We start from the raw sequence: 25,775 nt of genomic DNA, 5'->3' as shown, positions 1-25,775 counted from the left end.
AGGGATATGATGCCAACACTGACTGCAATGGTAGTCTGCTCCTGGAGCCTCAATCGAGACACTTTATGAAGAATAAAAGCCAAGTCAATCTGGCAGTGCCTGTTTGAAACAAATACAGGACGCTCTGGCGACGTACAGGAAAAAAGGGCAGATTTGGTCATTTCAGAAGGCAGTTAAACTGTTGCTTTGACAAAATAAGAAGGCAAAAAACAAGTACTTTGCTGGTATTAAGTAGCACCAACGAGTTTTGTAATGACACACATAAACACAGATAAATGTGCATTTCCCCAAGAGAGTCTCCAAGTCTATCATGTGGAAACACAGCCAAGTAAAACCGCTGAATACTGAGTGATATGTTTGAAATGAGAATACTGGTGGAAAATGATTTGGGACAGGCAATTGGCAAACAGTTTTCAAGTGATCATAATACAGTTGCAAATGAAACATGAGTATTATGTTGGCATTGTGGGATTTTTGGCACATTTCTCATGTTACACCATAGCTCCCTCTTGTGTTTGAAAGCTGCACACACACTCACACGCACACACTCAAAACAGACTCACGTTCCTTTTCGGCCCTTAAATCCATCTATTGCACAGATCAGTATAGTATTGGGGAAAAAAAGGGAAGACCCGCTAAAACTAAAAAATAAAATGTGAAATAAATTAAATAAAAGCCAGTCATTATTGCACATCAGTGCAACAAAAGTAAAATAAGGTGTCAACTTTTACAGTACGGAACCAAATATAGTGCCAATGTGGAGAAAGAAATCCCTCAGTGACAAAAAAACAAAAAAAAAAACAAACCAAGAGAACAAAAGAGAACGACCAACACTGAAAAAGAAACACGCATTACATTCAAACAAGTCATCACAGTTTAAGCACTTGAGACAAGGTCCATTTTGTGCCGTCACACAGAAACATCGTCAGCGTTGCGCTGCATAGGTAGAAAGGTAGTGCTTTGCTTCACTCTGGAATACAATTTTTAGACAATAGTCCAAGCTCTAACAATTTGGGATCAAGATTTAAGCTAAAAAGGAGTTGCATTGAGAAGACCAGATGAGCCCAAACTTCAATACAAAAAGAAAAGGCCCGGTCAGTGTCGAAAGATGTCAGACTTGATGAACCAGTCTGGTGCTATGGCACATGATGCTCAAAGATGCTCAAGTTGCATGGAAAGTGGAGTCTTCGACCAACTAGCAGGTGCCACTGATGGGAAGATCCAGTTCGGCGAACAGTAATTCCTCAGTCAACTCAAGTCTCTGCTGGTGTGCATCAAATTCAGAGAAAGTTTCTGATTACAGATGGATTGTAACAATAAGTCCACCTGGTTACGATTTTAAGCCTTTTAACAGTTTTCTTACATGTAATGAGAGATTGCTTGAATGGACATGTGAAGTCTCGCACTTCGTCGGTGCGTTTTGGAAAACCAGCCGTAGAAACACTAGCGTGAATTCATGTAATCCTTGGGGATGGGCTGCAAGAGGCCTGGGACGACTTGAATCGTGCAGTCAGATTTCATCTGGTCTGGTTGGCAGCAGGAAGACTGTCCCTTTTTCTGCGTCGCCACGTGTTTCGGTTGTACTGCTGCTGGTTCCTGAAGCCCGGTGCCATGTTATGGCCCTGCGGAACAAACCTTCTCTGGGGACTCGAGGTACTCTGGGTGGGGTTTTGGTGGTGGAGGCCGCCACCCTGGTTGTGCTTGAAGCCAAATTTGTGCGTCTCAGTGGAGCCGTTTGAAACGGATGTCACAGTGTAGGCGTGGCTGTGCTGCCCTCCTACCTGAGGGTGGTGGAGCTGGTGGAGGGGGCTGGGGGCAGGGCTCGTGGAGTTGGTGTGCTGGGGGACTTGGGTGACGTGTGAAGGGTGACGGTGCACAACACTGATGGAAGGAGGAGACTCCTGGTAAAACTGGCAATCGGGGAGGGCGGGGACAGTGATGCTTTCTGGGAGAGACATCTGGACCTTACAAGAGAAGAAAAGACAGTGAAAACGGCGCTTTGTTACACTTACATTATTTGAATAGAGGGTTAGGGTTAGATGTGAAAGCAAGATATATATATATATTTTTATTTTTTTTTTTTTTTTATCTGCTAACCTGAGGTGATGTTTGGATGAAGCTTGCAGGATGTGTGGCCCTCAGGTCTGAAGCCAGTTGGATTAACGAATGGACCGAGGCCAGAGTGATGGGATGAAGCTGGATAACAGTATTGTTGCTTGGAGGAGAGTCAGACTCCTGGGGAATTAAAAAAAAAAAATTGTTTAACTGAACCGCAGGGAAAAGGACAAAACTACAGCACATGCTCCTGCAGATGTAGCGAAGATACAAATAAGATAAAAAATATTTCCATCCTTACGATGTCGCTTCCAGAGGAGGAGCAGAGCGAGCATGCGGATGAGGAGGATGAGTGGTGCTGAGGACTGGGGAGAAAGACTGGGGAAGGTGAATGCGACTCGGCACTGGTGGGGGAAGAACTGTCTCTTTGATCCTCCACCAGCATCAACCTGGTAAGGTCCTGTTCACAGGACTCGATATCTACGAACCAAACGGAATGCAAGTATTGACCCTGGTTTCTTTGAGTTTCCAGCATTAAATCATGCATATCTGAAGTAATGGATCACTTTACGAGAGCGTCACAGTTCTGAAGTATTGTTAAGTTCATTTCAGTAGACCAAGAGTTACCATGCTGATCCAGCTTCGCAAACTGCTTGGCGCCCCACTTTTTAATCGTCCAGTCCCTGTAGGCCAGGACCTCCGGGCTCACTTTGATGATTCGTCCTAGTGCACTACAAAAGAGAGGCAAGTTCTTTATCGTAACAGGACAAAGTCACCAGTTCCCACTCAAAAAGCCAGAACAAAACACGACAGAAAATTAGTCACACTTACATATAGGAACATGTAAATTGGTTTCATGGGGGGGAAAAAAAGAAAAGAAAAAGTAACTGATCTCATAAGTTTTCAAATCAGCCAACCTGTCATTGTTTTCTTTGTTGGGGTATGCCCGGGCAAGAGGGGACACACCATGACTCAGCACCATGTAGGCAAAGTCAAACACTTGTTTCACTTGGAGGATTCCATAAGAACTCCTGCCCACGTCGTTCCCTGTGACAACCCCCCCCAAAAAAAATCATATTAGAAATCATCATGGCAGATAATGTATGCAGTTGTCCACATAGTGGTATAGTCAACATATATTACACTCTAAAATTAACGGGGTTTTGACACTGGCCCCATTTAGGTGGATCTTAGATTTTGGCAAGACTAAACTCTAGAGCGGCCGCTCCAAGAACACCTCGAGGACCTTCTCAGAGCGGCTGCTCCAGTAGAACCAATTGTGTCGTGAAAGCCATCGTAGTAGACGGTGGACCAAAAGCCTCACGTATACCACAAGTTGGAAATGAGAAGGCTCGGGGGTACTCCATCGCACATAAAGTCCCCCCAAAAACTTAATATCATGGTGCATGCTGAGACTCATTTCTAATTTGGTTCCCACCAAGCCTATATTCTGCTCTGCACCAACTGGTGTGAAAGGGTTCGGGCTCACCTGGCTGTATCGGATCCTCAATGCAGAGCATAGAAGGTCTGTTTCCATTCATCATGGCTTTCATCATTTCCTCCTTGGACAGGGAGGCTCCTCCATTCTTCACCCGGATGCCCGTCTTCATGTAGTTAAAATCACGGCCATATAGTTCAAAAAACTCTATCAGCAGGATGCCCAGGTTGATGTTGGCACGTCGCGTGTCAATCCGAGGATGCAACTGTGATTACAGAACAGAAAGGACTCAGTATATAAATATATAAACTTTAATTGGTGAGAATGCCAGAGGTAAGTGGGAAAACACATTTCACAACAAAAAACATACTTAAAACACGAGTTTGATGATCAAACAGATCAATGCTACTATTAACATGCATTGCCATTATTGGCAGAAGGTCTTAATTTGCATGAACTATTTCTCATGGGTTGAATATAGCTGAACGCAACACTTCCTGTTTAAAAGCAGTTCAAACCCGAACACTATCAAACATACTGTACACAAGTCTCCAACCTCCTACACACTCATACCTCAGGTTGTTTCTAAACCTGCTGGGGTCCTTTCCTAATCCATCTCATTCAGACTTGGGCTCAGATTTTATAGGGCCCGAAACCACTAGCTGGCCACGATACTACCTGGAGGAATTAGTGGATACAACGACGCAACACCTGCCTCACATATTTGTTCCTCCAGACTATTGGACCTGGGTATTATTGAAATGTATGAGTCACATGTTGAAGAGTGTTTCTTCACAAAGTGTTGAGTATTTTGACAACAAACAGGGAGATTCTTTAACGGTTCCATAATCTGATGCTCATTGCAATAACATGCATGCAAGTGTACCTGCAGGAAGCTAATGGCCATTAGTATCAGACTGTAGGAGCTGATTCCCCCAGTGAAGACTTCATTCAGGTCCCTCTGCAACAAGAACTGCTTCAGAACGAAGATCAGAGGTGGCAGAACCGTATATTTCTGCAAAATAAGGGGAAAAAAAGTCAACAATCACTGAAAGATTACTAATGTGAGCACAATTTAAAGATGTCTTGAGTAACTGGACTTACCTTAAGGTAGCTTTTGATGAATTGTGCTGCTTTGACCGCCGTCTCTACATTAAAGCTGATGTCAACTTTCACCTCTGTTTGGTGATCGGTGAGCTTTATTATAGGCACCTACAAATAATATTTAGTCTGAGGTTATATTAAAGTGAACCCGACTGTAAAAAGCCAGACATATCTTTTGGGGGTGACTTACTGTTGCTTTGTCAAGGACCTTGATGGGATACGGCCCTGCCACGTTGTGTTTTCTCAGGGCTTGCTCCAGCTGCTGCAGAGGAGGATGATCCCACTTCCCAAACACCACAAGGTCAATGTCACTGAGGACAAAAGCACAAAAATAGATCTTACCTGAAACACGTTCATTCCCTTTTGTATTGCTTCAAGCAATGCATACTGATGCAGACGGCACAGAACGATTTGATTGGCAGACACGAGATGACAGTTTGAAGAGTTTTAATCAAAACACAAGACAAAAAAATAAACAACGGCAGCTTTGACGATGGGGTTCATTAAGAAATCATTTGCTTTCCAAAAGGTTATCAGCTACCTTTTGTTCTGGTGACGAGAAAAACAAATATCTTAAATGAAACATATACAACATATACATATACAGCTAAAGAAGCAATCTGTTCAGGAAATGTGTTCAATATATGGTCATAAGAGCAGCTGTAAGCATCAACAATTAAGTTACTTATATTTTCTTCCAGTCAGTCCCATCTCTTATCACCTATCATAACCTGAAAAGACAAAGAATGGCACTTTAAACTCCAACAGGAAAGAAGAACCAACCTTGTTGGAAGATAGAGTCCCGTGCTGAAACTGCCAAATATCTCCACCTGCAGACAACCAAGCAAACGAATAACTGTGGTGTAGATGCCAACAAGTTGACTCGTGTTAACCAAATCTGGAAATAGGACTCACAATAATTCTTAATTTGGCAAAAATAATAAGCACATGTATACATGCACAGCTTAGAGGACGAAGACAAAATAATCTTTGTGGAAAAGTAAAGAAAAAAAACCCCGACAGAAACGATCGGTTAGATTGAAACCCTGTGGGACTTCTGCAGGCCAAGACCTGTTCAAAACGTTTATATTGCATATATATGAAAAAAAAAATTTTTAATTTAAAAAAAACTTTACCGTCATTGTCAACGACTGTTGGCAGCACACAACGGAAAAATAACTCCCTTGTGTTACTTTGGGAATACATGAATAAATGATCATGTCTGGGAGGACGTATACTGTAAATTAGGCTGCTGACTGCTTGGCGAATGGAGGGCACCCAGGTGCATTAATGCTCCAAACATGATGTCTGCATATAGAAACGAAACTGATCACACCGATTTACTGCAGCTTTGTATTATTAACTGAGCAGGAAACTAGTCATGACAAAGACGCATTGAAGAATCAGAACAGGGTTGCGTCGAACACATTAACGGAGCAAAGGGAGGACAACTTTAAACCGATTATACTTGAATGATTTCTTCCCTGACCGTTCATATTGAACTGATTTGCTTGTTGTAATCTATTACCCTCTTACTGGAAGTGGATAATGCAATATTTTGCCTTCATGTTTTTTTTTGGTCTCAGTGTTTTGGAGAGTTTGAGCCAATCCCAGATGACTGCGGGCGACTGGAGATACACCGCCTCTGTGATGGACTGGTAACTTGTACTGTCACACGCACTCACACCTGCAAGCAATTTAGACCAATTATCCTCAAAGGTGTATTTTTGGACTGTGTGAGGAAATCAGAGTGAGCCTTTTCACCTGAACAGTTAATACAAGAGCCAAAGGGAAGTGGCAACTTGGTAGATATTTCATGGAATTCTGTAAAGATGACCGTCACCATGTCGGGGAGTCGCGATTCAAATGGATAAAAGTAGAGGAACAGCATGGTACTGGAAACTGAGCAGCATGAGGTACCTCAAGTAATCCCACAAAGAATTATTATTATTTTTTTTTTTATATAAAAGGTCAGAGTTTGCTGGAATGACACTTGAAATTCAGGGATCACAGCAGGGGTTTACCTCTCCGAGCGTCTGCATTGGTACAAATGCACCCTGCTGACGGACACTCACCCGGGCTGTGGGCCACAAGTCCTTGATGACGCTCTCTATTCTGTTCACAACGTCTCTTCTCATGGCCTCCTCCTCAGGCCGCGGCGACATGAAGTTGAAAAAGTCTACAATCTCCTCATGAAGCCTGAAAACGACAAAGATGTGGAAGAGAGAGAAATAAATAGAGCAGGAAGTGGAAAAATGGAAAGACTGACATTTGATGAACTACCAGGGTTCCTGTTTGGCTTGCATGATATCAATGAGAAATTATGAATCAGGTGGAAATGTGTGCATTGGTTCCATGCAACACTGAGTTGCTGTCATTGACAAGGGTGTCAATTCAGTTTCATTCAGGATTCTCTTTTCATTGAGTAGCTGATCCTCAATCGGTCAGGCCACTAAAATGCTAGTGTGACAACTCTGGGACACTTTTTTTTTTTTTTTATTCCAAATATTCCTTTTGTTTTACAAGAAAGGCACCCCAATTAATTTTCTAATGGGCCTCCATGACTTAAAAAAAAAATATATATATATATATGCCTCAGTGTGTGTGATTATAGCTACTACTTTAAGAATCCTTGTGAATAAAAGTGTCCATTATTATTGAAAATGTATTATTCAAAGTGAGTGGATCAGAAATGTTTCTTTTATAAAACAAAAACTCAAACAAGCAAATTTGAAATTGTGGGAGGAACTTTTACAATGCTACTTGGCAATATTGACTTGCTGGCCAAAATAGATTCTCAACAGGCCAGTTTTGGCTTGCAGGCCATCTGATTGACAACCTATGTAAATGTACAGAATGTACCTTTTGATTAGCATTTTCTCTTTTTTTTTTTTCACCAATCCCTCCTATTTATATGACGTACATATGCATCTTTTCTGATTGCTTTTATTTCATGATTTCCAAGAAAACAACAAGGAAGTAAAAGTTGAACTCATGACTGGGCCTTCCGCAGCAGTAATGTTTTTATGTGACCCAAATGTCACACTGCATGTCTGGACCAGAAATCATCTGGAAACTGTATTTAAAATGCCGTGCGTGTGCGTGTGCGTGCGTGCGTGTGCGTGTGTGTGTGTGTGTGTGTGTGTGTCTGGTCCAGGTGTAATTGATTTAGATGTGCATGTCTGTCCTACCCGTTGATGTCCGGGCTGTAGCGCCTGGTCCTCCACAGACAGCAGGCGGAGTCTCCACAGTGGCCGCTGCAGCAGGAGGACGGCGACGGGGACGGGGACAGGGCCGGGTGGACGCCGTGGAAAGTGTTGGCCCGGCTCAGTGGCCTCCTGCGGCCGGGGGAGTGGGTCTGATAGTGGTGCTGCTTGTTCCCATGCTGATTCTTCATCCCGCTGGGGGTGTGGCCGCCGGATTGTTGCATGCTGCGACAGTGTTGCTGGACAGCGTGAAGAGGCGGAGGGGGGCACTGCCGTCGGAGGCTGCCCTCGCCGGGCTCGCCGTAGTGGAGAAACTGCTTGGCCTCTTCATTCACGTTCAGATTGTCGATCTGCAGCGACGAGCCACAGGGCGACGAGCTCTCGGCCTCCGAGTCCAGCGACGAGGAGGTGGTCGGTGACAGCGAGCCCTTCCTCCGGACACTTCCCCTCCCTCCGCCTCCGTCTCGCTTCGCCTGCTTCCCGAACGCGACCCCGGGCAGCGGCGGCGCTGCGCCCGGGTGATACTCGTCCCGCGAGTCCGCGGAGTTCGCGTTGTGCACGGCGAAGTTGCGCCGTTGGTGAAAGTGGTTGTCAACGGCGGGGTTCGCTCCAAATCCCTGAGAGGTTTCCCAAATGTGCATCCACAGGGAATTGGCAGGTCCCTTCTGCTCCGGCTGGATCCAAGCGGTCCTGGGATCCATTGGGCTCGAGTTTGCCGAGAGAAGCTCCTCGCGGGGGGGAAACTGCAAACTGATCGCGTTGCACTCGGGGAACCGAATGAAGCCGAACCGCGCTGATTTTACTCGATATCCTCGAAGAGCTTCATGTCCCGAAATTGCTTTGCGTTTTTATTTAAAGCCGCTTGCTTAACTCCACTCCCCATGTAAACCAGCCAATATGGCGCACCCAGCAGCACGGATCAGCTCGTGCGCATGTGCAAGGGATTTAAATCTGTGAACACGCCCCCGACAACTGACAGGGGCAGGTTACACACACACACACACACACACAGGAAACACACCAGCACCTAATGCTTTCTTTTTTTTTTTTTTTTTTTTACATAACGTCTTATCGACGCCAAATATAAATCAGTACATATGTGATATCACAAATTGTATTAAAGTGATACGACTGGGATCGAACCAGCGACAACACATTTAGAATAATTCATGGACAAAGTAATTAACTGTAGCAATTGTTCTGGTCCATCAACAATTTCAAAACTGTTATCAAGACTCCTTGAAACAAATTGGTTTTTTTAAAGGAATACTACCTTTACCAACATGCAAATGAAACCAATGGAAACGTGAAGCTTTTATTTTGGCAGCCAAATTCGGAAACTCTGCCTTGATTGTGCAATTGCCTCACAGATGAGCCTGGTCTCGGCAAACGTGATGGTTCTAGTAATTTTATTGTATTACCAGTCACCTCCTTTATCCCTATTTTACCAGTGTTGAGTGTGTTCTTGGTTAATCACATTACTTAGTAGGTGCAAGTCATATAAAACAGCTTCAGGTCAGCTGAATTTCAATGCCCATTTCTCACTTTATTTATAGACCCCTAAGCAACATTGCCTGGGACATTTTGTCTTAGTAAGTGTAACTGAGAAGAGACAGAAGAATGAAGACTACAAAAAAAATTCAACATTTTTAATAGGCTTTCAAACGTAGAATGGTACCACCCATTTACTTTGTCAATATCTTACATGGCTATAAACATGTATTTACAGTTGATTTAAAAGAAAGCATTTCATTAGCACCACCACCAAACCAGAAGACACAAAACATGTACAGTATTTTACAAATGAACCTGAGTATTGTAAAGTAGCGGAAAGATGTGTCTGTACACATCTTGCCTTTTGTGGCTGGTTAAAATTTCTACCTTTTGTTGAAATTAACATGAAAAAAAAACAATTTTATTCTGTAACAACATTAACTATTAAGTTCTGAGATATTGTAAAATTTGCAAATGGCCACAAGACACTGCAGCAGAAACATGCAAAATAAAGTGAATGCTGTCATACTTGCTACATCTTAAAACGTGGAAGGACAAACTTAATGCGGGGCTTTGCCTTTCCTAACATTTGACTTGTCTACAAATAGAGGCTAACTGGTTGATGTAGCTGGTGACTGCAGGAGGAACTTTCCGAGATGCTTCTCCTCTCCATTCTCCCAGAGCATCCAGGGCATGTTTGGGGTTGCAAGGAGACAAGTCGTAGATGCTGTAGACTGCTGCAAGCTGGACCTCCCATGGCACACCTACAGACATAAGACATGGCACAGACATGTTGACTACAAAATGTCAATACATTATGGATACAACTTAACATTCTTACAATCAAACAAAGACAACTTAAATATAAAAAGGAATCGATTGTTCACTGTGGTTTAGTATACAACATACCTTCAGTCTGTGCATGCCTACCAAAAGTGTTGATGACATTGGAAACTGTCACCACAGAGGTAACAGACATCTCTTTGAGTCCAAGCTGGCAAAGGCATCCTATTGACAAGAAAAAAACAAAAACAAACATTAGATGTCCTTCTGTCCTCTGACGACTGAATTACTACATACAACATGTTTGAGATAGTTTAAAAAAAAACAACAAAAGCAACAGTTCACCTATGAGCCGGAGTACAGTAGCCACAGTGACATCGGAGATCGGCTCTTGTTGATCTCTCGGCTGCGTTACCCATTCGTTCATTATTGGCCACAGCTCCTTTCTGTCAAAGGTAAAAATAACAAACATTACTATCTCTTAAGCGTTTCGTTCTATACTGAATTAATGTGAAATAAAATAACAGAATGTACCCCAGTAAATGTTGATAAGTCCACTTCCACTTCTTGTGTGAACAGAGGAGGTGCAGTGTGAAGACCCGTTCCCAAGCCACTGTGCTCAGGTCATCCCCGTAACGACTGTGTTTTGTAAAAGACAGATTTTCACCCGTCTGGATCTCAGACAGAGTCCTGGAGATCAGATGATCAATGTCACATGGAGGACTCTGTGGCAATAGGGAAAGACAGGCATTAGATTATGCACCTCACCTGATATTACAGATTAACGTAAGACAGATGGGCAAGAAAAATGTCTCGAAAGCTTTAAAATCCTACAAACATTAACTTAGTATGAAAGCTGTCTTCTGCAGAGGCTCTTCTCATGATGCACACAATTAATACTTAATACTACAGCTTGGTCACTTACGAGGATAGGGCAAGCTGAATGCAATACAGCACAATGTCCAAAAACATACCTTTTCCCAACCAAGGAATGGTGACAGGCAGCCGAGAATCTCATCGGTTGCTTTCAGTTTTGTGACGGTATGAATGGCCTGGCACAAAGAACTACTATGTGAAAGGACGGTGGGCCATGTTGTCACCATAAACAAAACCAGCTGAGCAGACTCTGGGAAATCTGCAGAGATGGAAAGATTTTTTTTTTTTTTTTTTTAAGTACCACAAAACTCAGTGAGAAGGTGTCAGGGTACAGTACTGAGAGCATTTTTGATATTTAGTTTAGCTTAATTGCCATGTGTTTTTAATACAGAAGAGGGAAAAAAACAACTGCATAAAAGAATCATAGGTGCAAAGATGCTTTGAATACCACAAGAAAGCAATTGTTCACCTTCAGTGAGAATGCTGTAAGCCAGGAGATGAGCCTTTTCCTGGTCTCCCTTCTGTCTACAGATCCCTGTGTAGACCCGGCAAAGGGCCTGCATGCTGTTCCTGCTGAGCTCTTGTTTTCCAGCTTTCAGTTTGTTGAGGATGGCTACAGTCATCGCATCTGCCATGTGCTGAAAAGGCCATGGATGAGAAGAAAAGAATGTTTATACACACACACAAAAAAAAAAACCTCCACTCGAAATCTCAGAAGCCAATTTTCTTTATCGAAACATTTATTTGAACAAGGACGACCATAGAATGCTAGTTTCTATTAAAACGGCCAGACAGATGGCAAAAATGACACAACTAACTGGTAGAACATATTAATTTATAATGCCAAGAACTCACCGAGCTGCTTTTGCAGATTTCAGCGATGACCTCCTTTTCCTCATCTCTCAGGACGGGGTTTTTTGGCAGGTTGCCGACATGCAGGTGGCTCCGGATCACAGGTAACAGATCAAAGCACTGGCTTTCAATTTTCTTTAAAGAGTCAACTATAAGGTTTTGCTTGGCACAGTTGCCCATCTCCAGTAAGCCAGAATTTGTCTCTTTTATTGCCTGTGTGACATTCGGAGTTTGGGATGAAGAGGAGTCCTCGTCACCGTTTGTAGAAGAGGAAAGCACATGCTTGTCAACAACATCCGCTGAGCTACTATCAAGCCGGAGACATTTGTTTACAGGTTGGAGCAAACAGGTGGCTGATCTTTTCTCTCCCCTTACATCAGTCTTGGTGAAGGCTGTGGAAGTGGAATTCAGAGTCTTGAAGCTGGATGCCTGACTATCTGCAGCCATGGGAAGAGAGCCACCCTCTGATGACCCAACTGTGAGACTGACATTTCCTCTGAGAATGCTGAGAGTCCGGGCTCGGGCAGAGAGCTCTGGATACATGCTATCAAGAATCCTCATGGAATTTTCCTGAGACGGACTGGTAGAAGATGGCTGGGAGGAATTCATTGCTGTTATAGGGAGGCGACCAGGGACGGGAACTGCATGTTTCGGTGTGGCAGAGCCAAACTGCAGTGGAGACGAGGGGACTCCATTCGGCGGTACCGGGCTGTTTAGGGACGAAGAGCTCTGCTGCTGACTGTTGGGCATCAGGTGGGCTTGAATAGGGGGGGTTGGCGAATGCAACGTATTCATAGGTGAAGGAAACAACAGCTTCCCAATTGCATGCCTTGGGTTAATTGATGTACCCGTCTTTGGAGGCGTGTCGAGAGGGGTCAATAGAGGAGGGAGAGGAGCACCAACTTCAGAGAGAATTTGGCTCATAAACTCTGTGGTTGCTATGCTCTCCTTCTTACCCCCGTCAGATTCTGAGGCTTGTTTTTCACACTCCTCTGTACGGGATTCCAAACAGTTATTCGGTTTGTGTGTAGAAGCAGCATTTTGAATAAATGAGGCAGCAGTACCTGCATCTAGGTTGTCCCGAGGGAAGTCTTGGACAATAGTTCTTTCAATAATGCCTTCGTTCTCTAAACTGGGAACAGGAACTGTTTTGTTATTTGAAATACATTCAGAGTTAACATCTATATTCAGTTTTGATGGGTTGAGGTGATTTTCAAAAGTCTGCAGTTTTACAGTAGGTGATACACATCTTGGGCTCAACTGCCTGCAGGGTGAATGTGTATTTTCTATTAAAGGTTTACAGTCAAGAGTTTGCTTCTTCTGAAAGTCTGAAAGGGACACATGATCATCCATCGTCTTGATTTCATGTTCAGTTAGGTCCATGGTAGTGTCATTTCTTAAAGGTGTTGTAAATCCATTTTGACCATGTTCTTGATCTTCGTTCAGGGCTGGAGAATTCATAGGAGACGGCGATTTGTTGTCACCATTCGACTTGATAGGGGAAACTTTCACATCATCTCCACCAGTTTCTCGTATTGCATAACTAGCTTCCTTTCCAAGAATCGTGATGGATGCATCCATTTCTGTCCTCTGCTCAACAATTTCTTGTGAGACACAAAGGTCACTGGTTGCGGAAAGAGACACTTCTGACAGGTCATGGTCTTTGTCTGGGGACGATTGACGCTTGATTGCAAATGTGTCTAGACTCTTCTCACCATCTGAAGTACTTTCGGTTTTTGGAGCATCGGCGTCTTTCACATTGTTTGCAAGAGTTGCGGGTGACATGATTAAAGCTTCACTCGAGATCACAGTAGCATCACTTCCTCTGGGTGACTCTCCATCACCAGGAGTGACTGTTTTTGCATCAGTGTCACTGCTTGGGCTTGTGTCTACATCCAATTTGATGAGACTCTCAGACTGGTACTGCTTTGCCTCTCCTGTAGAGTTCCCAGTTTCAGTTCTAGATGAGCCACTGGCATCACTGCTGGTGAGATTCAAACCATTAGTTGGTAGTGAAACAGATTCAGCCAAAACTGTGACATCCAACGAAGATGACAGTTCTGTTGTTATTGATTGTACAGACGCTGGCTCTCGCTCTGTCACTATGACTTTTTGGGGATATGTGTTTCTATTGATGTCATTCGTTTCATCCTTCATCGGAGAATCTGACACACTTTGTCCCAAGTTTTTAGAGTCCGTTTCATTTGAAATGCGTGTATCGTCCTTTTTTATGGCCATTGGTGAGTCCATGTCTTCTTCTGGAGGGGATGCAGTAGTTTGTGAATTCTTCTGATTGGACAGTTGTGTCGCGGTGTGTAAGGCCTCCTCTGGCTTGGAAGGCAAAAGGTCTTCTGTCAGTGTGGGATGAGTTTCCTTTTCCTTGCCATCAATATCCATAGATTCCACCTTTGTTTCCAGAGAGAAATACAGAAAGAAGAATGTATTTTTTTAGAGACTGTATTTTAACAAAACATTACTACATTAAAATGACTGCAGAAGATACATTTTTTAAATTTAAACTGATGGAAATTTAACAAGATTTACATCTTATTTTACATGAGTAAAACAACCTGTAATTCTAAGAGATCTTTACTTTGTGTCTCTTTGAATAATAAACCAAAGCCACAAACCTAACCTGGCACATACATAGGGAACAGTACAAAAGAAATAACCAACACTTAATGTAAAGAAATCTCACCAAATCTCGCAGGGGCGATATGCAGGGAGGCAAAGGTTGAAAATATTCCAATATCTCCTTGACAGACATTTCCAGGTTGCTTATGTCAAGAACTAACTCATTAGATTTGTCTTCCTTGTGTGATTGCTTGACCTTTGTTGCATGTTTTGCTAGTTTTTTTCCTCTTAAACACAGCGGAGATGCTTGGTCTTCAATAGCATTTTGTGCTTGGAGAGATGATTTTAGGGTTGCGTGTGAAATGGACGAGTCACTGATTTTAGAAGAAGCAAGCAGAGACTTTTCATGGCCACGAAAGTCCATTTTGCTTTGTGGAGAAGGAAACACCTGCTTGTAACTGGAATCTGCAATCACAAAAATGAAATATGATGGACACGTACATATAAATGTAAAGCTGTAAGAGAAACATAGAAAAAGGTAGACAGGCCATAAATGATGCGTCACCTGTAAAGTGCAACTGGTTCGTGGGCTGCTTCTGCCCTGGCTGAACACATGCCCACAGATCCTCCAGCAGAGCCTTGAACCTTTCTGGGGAAAAGAAATGTTCCAGTCAATAATTAAGCTAAATGGTCTTCCCTAATCTAACTAATGTCGTCAATCCAAAAATCTCTACTGCTTACCTTTGTTGACTTTAGGCTCTCTGGGTGTGCTTGCTTGAGTTGCTGTGCTTCTATATTCTTTGAGAGAAATTAGATTTCAGTCCAACCATAGGAAGAAAAAAAAACATTTCCCAATTGTGCTGACTAAAGAACAACAAATGTTCTCTTTATAATTACAGATGCAGATACAGTACAAAATGTACAAAACTTGGTCATTTGTATTGTAATTACAGCAAAAAGATGTTATCACAGCGACACCATCGGTGAATAAAAAATAATTTCATACCTTTACAGCGTTCTCTTTCCAGGCTTATCAGTCTCACCTAAAAAGCAAATGAAACAATGAGAAAAACGTCATTTAAATACTGTTGGAAAATATTTGCCTCAAAGTGAAGTTCTTAATGTACCTGCAGATCATCAATATTTCTTTGGAGGAGGTTCTTTTCTTTGGTCAGTTGGGATATTTGATGATTCTGCTTGCAAATTGAATCTGAAATAATGTCAGGACAATAAAGCACGATTGCATAAATATCCAAGACATGCATAAAAACATACTGAATTTACGATTCTCAATACCAACCTTCCAAAAGTCTCACTTTATTTTCTAGGTCTTCTTTTCTGTTGATATGAAAACAACGCAACACCAATGAGTATAATTTGCTTTTTAAGATTTTCCAAACTACAACTGATGATCAAATTGAAATACTAATATCTTACAATGAGGTAAATATTGTTTTAAATTTCACATTGAAGGAGAGACACATGGCTTCTGCCATTGCGTGAAACAGAAAAGATCTTACATGCTTGCCATTTTGGATTTTTCCTTCATCAACATTTCAACTCTCTCTGTCTGTGTCTGAAATTTCTTCAAAGATGCCTGAAAAGTTGAAAATGACATTTCACAAAAACGGAAGCAGGATGATGTACTTCGGTTCAGGTCAAAAGAACAATGGACATCATTGTCAGTGAACAGGTCAAATGTATGAGCTTGTTTTTGCTTACCTGGGTTTGCAGCAAGTCATTTTCCACAATAGCCTTTTCCCTCCTGAGCTGTGAATGTTCAAGTGACTGTGCTTCTGCCATTTCTAACAATTGAAACAATTTGAGAGAAAATCAGAGAAATATTCAGTCATGTTTAGCAACTTATCATAAACACAATGTCTTGCATTGCTGATGAAAATACAATTTACCTTTTACAGTCTTGAGTTGATCTGCAAGCTGTTCATTCCTGAGGGATGCAAACAACAGAATGTGTCCTTCAGACACTAAAGTAGCACAGTAATTTCAACTGTCATATCTTTGATGGATACAATAACTTACTCTGCGATTATCTTGCCATTTCTGTGCTTCAGGCTTTCCATTTCTTCAGACAAATCCACATAGGCCACAAGAGCATGCTGTAAAACACAAACAAAATTAATATCAGCCCGACGTGGGAAAAATATCAACACCCAGCACACAAAGGACTTGTGGGAATAGTGGTATACCAATCATAACAACATACCACAAGATATTACTCCTAATCACAATATTTGAATGCAATCCACCTGAAAAACCACATACCTTTTTTTCTTCAAGTTCTGCTTGCACACATTCATAATCTGCCGTCTTCGTCTCTAAAGTACCCAACCGGATCTGTAGCTCCTCCAGCTGTTGCTGAAGCCTAATCGTATCACTTTGTAACAAGTGTTGAGGAAACAGACATGTTAATAAAGATGCAAGCAATAGCAAGGAGCATAACATGGTCCAGTCTGCATTCAAGTGAAAAAACAGTGACCCCCAGTATATTCCAGAAACTGTAACTGATACGTTTCTAGAATGTCAACCTACTTCTAAGTGTATAATGAAAAAAACAAGCAGTTTATCAGGACATTTATAAGCAAGGAATTAAATAAAAAGTGCACTTGTACAGCAGCATCCTATTTCTATCTAAATAGCTGTGCTCCTCACCAGTGGAAGAAATGTCCTGAACACCTGCAGACTGCTGACACACACTTCTTTTAAGAAGCCATAGAAAAATTATAATTTACTCAGACGTTCTGTTAAGCAATATGGTTTACTTATTTTATTACCTCTATCTTAGTAACGCTGTTACTTTGTTTGTGTTTCTTTTTATAACTATGTTAATCACTTTATTTTAATTATTTCATAATCTTATTCATGTAGGATAATGGTGCTATACGAATAAATCTACCTTGCTTTGAAGAAGATAATAAAGTCAATAAGGGAAATACAGTGGAATTAACGGGAGACTTGGCTATAGAAATATTCAGGAGACAAGTTCCAGTTAAACAGTTTATATCTTGCAGGTCATACTCACTCCGTGACGGTTATCTTCTGTTTCAGTGCCACAAATGAGGACACATACTCGGTCAGATTCTGAAACAACAGCCGGGAAGACACACTCAAAACAACACAGAAATAAACTTACAAGTTTAGGTGAATCCATAAGAAGAATATACACGTGAGCTTTGATATTAAAATGAACGTCTCTGTGTTAGTACCGTCCACTAACCTGCTGCAGAACAGAGCAGTTCTGGCAGTTTCCAACCATAGCGTCCGCAGCGATGGCCACAGTCCTGCTCTGACTCTCTCCCGGCATCATGGTCGAGCTCCGCGAGGGTCCGAAACAACACTTCGTTTATGATGTGTGAGGTTACTACCAGTAAATAAGTCAGTATCGCCAAACCTCACAAGTTCAAAACAACTTCACATTTTCGCGTCTCCCACGTTGAGAAAGGACCCATGTCAGGACCCCACAGAAGCAGTCACTACAAATGCCAGAACGAAATATATATGGCCATTTCTGACTTTCTTGTTTTTTGTCGTTAAATTCATCCACTTGTGTAATTTAATAAGATGTCCAAACGAAAAGTAACATTTGAGATTACGTTAATGTGTTTTTGTGAAAGGTCAGATTTTCCTTTCAGGCATATTTTTGCGTAGCAAAATTGAAACGCATGCGTATCTGTTGACAAATTAAATTAACACGTGAATCGGATCGGGATATTTAGTTTGAAATTAACAAGATCTTACTTAATTTGCACTTTTCATTAACAATGACAAAATATGTAAATTATGATTGCAATATGAACTAGTTTAGGTAAAAATAGTTCAGCTTGTGATGCACAGTCACAAACGGTGACATCTGCTGGACACATCGAAGATTGTGTGAGTTTGCAGAGACATACCACTGGTGTATTTTGTAGATTTTTATTGCGCTACTTTACTCAGTAAAATTCGTAATGTACATTTATCATCCGGAACATTCTACAGTACTATGCGCTTTATTTTGATCACGTGAGGCGATTTGGCGCGACAACGAGGATACTTCCTGTCACATTTCCAAACTAAAACCTGCAATGCCATCTTAAGAATTTTGTCCAGCTTGACCTCTTAATATTAATATTACTGATTTTGCATGAAATTAAGAGATACGAGGAGATCAGCATGTGTTGCCAGTGAGGCGCTTAGATGAAAGCAGAGGCAGGCACACAAAACTTCCTCTGGAATTTTCAAGTTTGGCATTTACTTTGAAATTCCGGCCTCTGTTTTCCGTTTGTGTTCTCCTGTCACTTAGCAACAACGGACGCTCCGGGTGCTAGCCTATGCTGCGAGCTACCTTCACTAGTTAGCCGAGGAGCTAAAGAGTTGTGATGGCCGATGATGACGATGACCTGGACGATCTGCTGGATGAAGTGGAGAAGAAGTTTTGTCATAACGTGTCCGTGACGTCTCCACCTCACGAGGACTCGACTGAGGCTACAACATGCGGCAAAAGCACCGACGAACTGGAAAAACTCAGGTTAACTATACTAGGCTGGCTAATAGCTCAGCTTCAAGCTAAAAGGAAACTGAAGTTTTCACAATAAAACATTAGACAGACCGCGTACGAGTGAGAAAAGCATCCACTGATGTTTGATACAAACTTGAGCCACGACAGAAACACAGTATTTCTTTGACTTTGTATTTTGATTTTCAATTAGTGTCTCAAATGTCCAACATGCTGTGGGCAGTGTCGGTGATGATATCGACGCCCTGCTGGAAGAGTTGCTGGAGGAAGACTATGGAGATTCAGCTCAGCTGAAGGTCAAGTTGCACATATGACATGCACACTGCTGGAGTCCTATGGAAAATTGCAGTGCCATCAGTCCATCCTTCAGTATTCAATAGACTTGGGCTTTTCAGCTACTCTCACTTGATATAAACATAAATAATTGTTGAGAGCTTGGCAGCTATATAACACAGCTACACTTTCACTTTCTTCCAGATCTATCCAATTAGTAGACATGTCTATTTCAGGGAAGTTGCACTGTATGGATTAACTGTCCTATAGTTGTTACCTCTGAAATGCTGAGCCATAATAAATCCCTCCAAATTAAGATCTCACATTATATCATCCTATAACAGACGTGTGGATTTCAGCTTGTTTAGGGATCCAGTGACAAAACATTAGACACAGAGGTTTTCAAATATGACCAATAGCAGAGTCAATTGGTGTTAATAAAATCTGGTTTATGTCAACATGCACTTGTCCGTGTGTGGTGACAGGTTATAAACTGTATTTATTTTTTACCCATTTATTTCAGACAAAGCAGTGGTGTAAAGGAAGAGAAGTGGAAAAAAAGCTTTCCTCTCAGTCTGGGGGAAGAAAGTAAGTAATTTAACTTTACTTTAGAGTAAAAACATGCATGTTTGATCATCACATGCCAGATTTCACACTGTCCAGTCCAAACACATAAAAGCATGTTACATAATTATGTACATGTATTTATTTAAAAACTGGGTTTTATATTTTTGTTTTTGGGGGTTCTGATTTATTCTTTTGTGGCTGCACTTATGATCTTCAAATATGTTGTATGTGTGGAGCTTGGAGCTGATCATGATGCTGAGGTTTGTTCTGTATCAGGTGCTGTCCTGTTTTCATTGGTGGGAGCGCCGTCACAAATGGGGTTGGAACAGCCACGTCCCAAAGGTGTGAGAAACATATATTTATATATAAACAGAGTTTCTCTCATTGCTCCTGGTTTTTGAGTCAAACACCCACAATGTACTATTGTGTGTGTTTTAGTTAATTGCACTTTTAATGTGCCACTGTCCAGGAGAGTTGCTCCTGGTTGAATGTGTCTGTACCATCAAACTGTTAAAAACGTGAATAACTGTGCATCATCAGGTCATGTGATCAGCTGCGCTGTATTTCCTGTGATTTCCGTGTGCTGATGTTCGATGACTTTGAGTGGGACTCATCATGCGATTACCTGTTCCTCAGGTGAGTCTGAAGAAAGATCAGCTCTTTCTCAACTTATTCAGGAGAGGGCAGTATTGAGCCAGAGGAGTGTTAGTCATGTTCATTTTTTCCTTCTTTTTTTTCTTTTTTCTCGAGCAACTTGAGAGAAAAATAAGATTTTATATTAGAATTGAGCATTTCTCATGACTTCATGTGAAAACTGATGAATCTACTCACATCACAGTGGTGCAAAATTATATTCAGTTCAATTATCAGTGTATTTTATTTGATCTATTTTTTAGTTTGCTAAGCTTCATTTTAGCTCCCAGTTTTGTTTTTCATGATCAGTTTTCTGCCTGTTCATGTGTTCAGCCACAGGCAGCTGTTATTGTAGCTCATAGATTGCATTTCATGTACCATTCACAATCGCACATGCGGCTGCATGATTCTAAATCTGAGTGGTGAAACGTTAAAAAAAAAACATAAAATCAAGACACTACTCCTGTGCATTGAGAGGAGAAGTTGAAGTTTTTGGGGCATCTTGTTAGAAGAGCTAGACCCTGAGGTATCTTCTAGGGAGATAATATTCTATACATCATTATTGTGAGAGAGGGTTGTGGTCCCTATGGATGAGCTGGAGGAAGCATTGTGGGGTGTCTGTGCTTCTTTGTTCTTCATACTGCTATTGATATCACATGTAAATTAATTAGAAAAGAAGATGGATTTCGAAGCAATGTTAATACTAATTTCTGCTTGTCCACCTTACAGCTGCCTTGATATTTTTCCAGTTTCATTTGAATTTAACAAAGGTGTCACAGTGAAATGCTCTATCACACCTTTTCTGTTGCCACTGACAGGATTTGGCCTGCATTTCTCACAACCATAACCATTAGACTGCTTATCTTGTGTAGAATTAAAAAAAGAGTAAGAAAGAAATAGCAGAAAGCACAGATATAGAGCTTTGTGCCCATATAGTGGAACCTACAGTGCCTCCCAGGACTTTGAGGCCACTCACAGACCAGATTCAAACACCAGCATGTCACACATGTATGTATCATCAGATTCAAAGTCGTATCTAAAACACACAACAATATTGTAACTGATAGATATTGAAAGTTGAAATTATTTTGAAAACAAAAAAAAGGCAAAAGCACTCATTATTTTGATAGTTCTGCAGCCATAAAATCAAAATGGAGCCTGAATATTTAGTATTTTCAGTGTCAGTTGTTTTATGGAGTAAATTTAATTGTTTGTAATACCATCTCGGATTCCAGTAGCTCCAAAACAAGAGCTTTTTATTCGATCGATTCATCTTCTGTTCCACTTAAACCAATTCAGAGTGCTGGAATGATCCCAGCTGGCAATGGGTGAAGGCAGGTCGCTTTTAGAACATGAATGCCTATTTAATGCATCTCTCCCACTGATGTATCTAAACAATGAGTGAATGGTGTGATTGTATGTTTATCTATCACCAGGTGTAATGCATACGTTACACTCTCTAAGTGAACTATACTCGCAATGGCAGTGCCTACAAAACAACCAGTCCTGTCAATAAAACGGCAAGAAACAAAATGTGTGAAATGTTTCATGTGGGCATGGAAACATCATGTGGGCAGAAAGAATCCATCCATCCAATTATATGCACAACTATGAGTGATTTTGAAGTTATTATTTAACCTCAAATGTATGTTTGTCGCCTTTGGATGAACTGAGGTGTGAAACGGTGCGATTATTACTTTTGATTTTTTTAATGATTGTTTAAACAAAACTAAATTAAAAGACACTTTTCACATTCCAATATGAAGCGCATCCAGGCACGAGCAGTTCTGACATTTTAATGCTGCCTCATGCTTTTCTCTGCAAGCGTGGAGTTTACCTGAAGTGTGGCTTTGTTAAGTTCACAACACTTTGGAACACTCCGGAGCACTCAGGATGATGAGTTTGCCCTTCCTGTCACCATGCGTGTTATCAGTGAAGCTTCAGTCTCTCAACAGGAAAGGAAAGAAAAAAGAAAAAAAAACAGCAGAGAGAGACAGTCTGCTGAGATTATATCACACACATGCTTCTACTGTTTATCTTTCCCTTTGTGACTCACATAGGAAATATGGATTTCCTCTTGGGGAAAGCTTTAATTCAATCCAGACAAACAAGTACAAGTTAAAGAACAGAACGATTTACATGTTTTGCTTGAAGTCACATTCTCAGTCATCTCAATGTTTCTCTGTTTTTTTCCCCCAGTCAATTTCTAAAAGCTTAAAAAAACAATAAATAAATGTATATATAGCCCTTTTTTACTATTTTTAATGAAATATGCAGCAACTTGATTGATGGCGAAATTTCAGTTGATTAAGTTCTGAAAAAAAGTGTATCTAATTTGATTTAATTCCAAATAAGCAGGTCGATCAGCATGGAAATGTGACTCTGTTCCTCGTTATAAGGTCATTTCAGGCCAATTCGAAACCTCGTTTCATTCTTACACCATCTTTCTGTGCTGCTGATTAATAAGTACAAATCATCACGCACTTTTCATTTTATTTCCTAATTAATTTGCCACTTCACTGTCGGTGCAGGGTGAAGCTGAGAACACTCGGCTCGCATCTTCAGCTTCTCACTTGTACAGCGTCTTTCTCCCTCTGTGGGCAGGAACAACATGCCTGACCGTCAAAAGCTGAGAAGCAAGTTGAAGAGGAGGAGAGGTTTGCGGGCGTACGCCTGCCAGTGCAGCTGGTTCTCCACGCTGGAGCCCGCAGACCTCCGGGACCACCCTCAGCTCAGATGGGTCTGTGGCAAACACCAGGACTGAAAGTGACACCACAGCTGTCAAGACTGTTCACTAATGGACCAAATCCACTATTGTCACAGTGAACGTAATGTCTCAAGGCTGAGGCGATAACACAGCTGATGGTAAATGTAAATGGACTTCACCGATATAGCACTGTTCTACTGCGGGAGCAGCCCCAAAGCTCATCACAACAATAACCTCACAAGATCCGACTCCACTTTGCTGAAGGTGAAAAGGCTTTCAGGATGATGATGGAGTTCAAAGAGCCTTACATTTTGTCAGGTTCCGAGCAATCCTAATCCCATAGAACATCCCTCCGATTAAAATCTGTATGAAACGTCTAACTGCATCAATCCGTCAGCAGCACTTTTTCATTAGTTAAACATACACTTGACTATCAGCTGCTTTGTAACACATAAAGTCACAACCCACTCCTATGGTATCGTAAAGCGACACAAAGGAGAAGCACACATATGAATGCAGCTCCAACAATCACCAAGCCTGAAGCCAGAAAAGACGTCGTTTTCTTCCGAAACAAAGTAATTAACACATCAGACACAGAGTTCATCATTACAGCTTAAAAATGTGTCTCGTGTTTCACTACAAGGCGTTTTACATATGTATAACATCAGTAAATCTGTAGAGGAAAAATACTATTGAAGACTTTTTGTTAACTCAATTATGAGATGTGTTTGGATTGAAGCTTCAAACAGAATGTTGTATTTTAATTAATTTCTTTCAAAGAGAGGCCGCCTCGGGAGAAAACAAAAAGAAAACATGCGCCAGGAGAGAGAAAACATCATTCCTGAAATGATTACACAACAACCTCCCGAAAATAAGACATTGCTCTGTATTTATGAGTTGTGCTGACAACACCTCATTCCATTAAAATAAGATGACTTTTTTTTTTATAGCTATTTCTGATCTGTCAGCCTCTGAAGAGGTACCAGTCATCCACCGCAGAGGCAATAGAGACAAACCATCACAGTCATACCTGAGAGCAAACTGGAGTGACACAAACATGTTTTTTTTTCTCCTGTGGTACTCCTGAACTAAAAAAGCCCACACAGAGGAAAAAAAACATGCAAACTCCATATAGAAAGGCCCAACCCAATACATCGCCATGTGGTTCAACAGAAACTGAGCAAAGATTTTTTTTTCTTTTAAATAAGTTACGTTTATTTCAGGCTTTTCGAATTGAAAGACTCATATTGTGATACAGTGAGGAGCTGGAGTTTTATGTGCAGATGACTCCAAATGAAATACAGTGTGCTTATTGTGATACAAGGAAATGTCGGGAGTGCAGAAATGATACTCAGAGATGTGCTCAAGGACAACGGTGAAGGTCTGAGTCACAGAGACATAAAGCTCATCAATGAGTCGATGCTTCTGTCGTCAGTCTCATTCAGTATTTGTTGGCCTCTACACTCTTTTCTGAGACAGACGTCATTCTTTTATCTGATGCAATTGAAAAGCTGATACATTTAAAAGGCTGCGTGGTCGATATGAATTCAACGTCGGTCTAAAATACTTATTGGGATATTACTGTATTATGTTTCAGTTCTTACAGCTACAGGAAACATGAATAGTTCATGTAGCTATAATACGATTATGTGTGCGAATTACGGATGATAAAACCTCAGCTTGAAGGCGAAAGAAGTGAAAGGATTGTACACATTCTCCTGCGGGGATACTCAGCCGGGGACAGTTCTGGCTCGTCTCGAAAGCGATTACACCTGAGAGAAACACGAGTTTTCCTGCTGTGAGCGTGAAATAACAGCAGTGCGAAGGACAAAGTCAGACCTCTGTGATGGAATAAAGTCGACGCTCACAACCTCAATGAAACTCAGTCACTTTGTTCCGTCAAACTGAACCTGTGAGAGATTTACTGATTGCGGCCGTAACTTGTTGGATGCCTGTGGAGGCTGCTTTTGTCAAATAAAGTGCCTGGTTTTTCTTTGGGCTTTTTTGCTCGAAATGTCACCGTCATTATTCATCCATCGGCTTACTGACATGATCCACACTGAAGTGGGCGTGGACGTGAAAAGCTGAGAAGCTCAGTCGACGAGGCCTTATTTCAAGATGCTCCCCGCTCACTGGTCGAGTACAAACAGCGGTTATGTCATTCTTCGAGCTGCATTGAGGTGATCCAGGACATGCTTGCAGGTGTCAGCCCCTCCTGCTGACTGCGAGCTCGATTCAGTGCGACGGAAAGAGAAAGTCGGAGTGACAGAAAAGTGAGTCAGTTTCTCTCCTGTCAGACAGCAGGAAGAACAGAAGCACAAAGCTGATGAAGAGGAGGAGAGGAGGCGGAGGAAAGCAAACAGCCCGTGTGATAGAGAGCTGCAGATTGTGGAAGGGAGGTTGTCGCCTGTCTTTCGGAAAACAAAAAAAAAAAGCCGATGTTTGGATTTCACTGCTGAAAGATCAATTCCATGGCAGTGAACCAATTGGCTCAAAACCTTTTTTTTTTCCTCTTTAAGGTCTCCAGATAGACTTTAAAAATGGCTGCGAATGTCCTCTTTAACATCTAATTTGCTTATTTGAAGCAATGTTTAACTGTGCGCTGCCAATCAGTAGAGCAGACACTGCTTTGTTATTCATACAATTATTAGTCTTGATATAAATAACCTCAGCATGATGTACTGGTGGCATTGAATGTCA

The 25,775-nt window shown here is 41.5% G+C and overlaps 3 protein-coding genes across 3 annotated transcripts; 1 reads left to right on the top strand and 2 right to left on the bottom strand.

Moving 5' to 3' along the window:
* Positions 1-1,197: 1,197 nt before the first annotated feature.
* Positions 1,198-8,504, bottom strand: LOC308133316 (terminal nucleotidyltransferase 4A-like; the record flags this gene model as incomplete). The annotated part of the gene is made up of 12 exons (XM_080500623.1): positions 1,198-1,964; positions 2,098-2,235; positions 2,357-2,535; positions 2,683-2,786; positions 2,973-3,102; positions 3,545-3,758; positions 4,380-4,508; positions 4,598-4,705; positions 4,788-4,908; positions 5,381-5,427; positions 6,673-6,796; positions 7,789-8,504. 12 exons carry the CDS (start codon positions 8,502-8,504, stop codon positions 1,518-1,520), a joined length of 2,457 nt encoding a protein of 818 aa, XP_080356749.1. The 3' UTR covers positions 1,198-1,517.
* A 1,366-nt stretch (positions 8,505-9,870) lies between these two features.
* On the bottom strand, positions 9,871-17,707 carry ice1 (KIAA0947-like (H. sapiens); the record flags this gene model as incomplete). Its single annotated transcript, XM_080500523.1, has 20 exons — positions 9,871-10,061; positions 10,207-10,305; positions 10,426-10,526; positions 10,615-10,805; positions 11,055-11,215; positions 11,426-11,588; positions 11,812-14,214; positions 14,831-14,847; positions 14,948-15,031; positions 15,124-15,180; positions 15,389-15,425; positions 15,510-15,592; positions 15,683-15,720; positions 15,903-15,979; positions 16,105-16,187; positions 16,293-16,330; positions 16,423-16,499; positions 16,666-16,777; positions 17,423-17,481; positions 17,618-17,707. 20 exons carry the CDS (start codon positions 17,705-17,707, stop codon positions 9,880-9,882), a joined length of 4,152 nt encoding a protein of 1,383 aa, XP_080356649.1. The 3' UTR covers positions 9,871-9,879.
* A 1,051-nt stretch (positions 17,708-18,758) lies between these two features.
* On the top strand, positions 18,759-25,002 carry cfap418 (cilia and flagella associated protein 418; the record flags this gene model as incomplete). Its single annotated transcript, XM_080500522.1, has 6 exons — positions 18,759-18,907; positions 19,089-19,191; positions 19,692-19,756; positions 20,012-20,077; positions 20,276-20,371; positions 22,973-25,002. 6 exons carry the CDS (start codon positions 18,759-18,761, stop codon positions 23,130-23,132), a joined length of 639 nt encoding a protein of 212 aa, XP_080356648.1. The 3' UTR covers positions 23,133-25,002.
* Positions 25,003-25,775: the final 773 nt, after the last annotated feature.

The sequence above is a fragment of the Blennius ocellaris genome (assembly GCF_963422515.1).
Source record: "Blennius ocellaris genome assembly, chromosome: 8".
NCBI lineage: Eukaryota > Metazoa > Chordata > Actinopteri > Blenniiformes > Blenniidae > Blennius > Blennius ocellaris.
The sequence above is the reverse complement of the archived record's forward strand: the minus strand, read 5'-3'. Positions and strand labels throughout refer to the sequence as shown.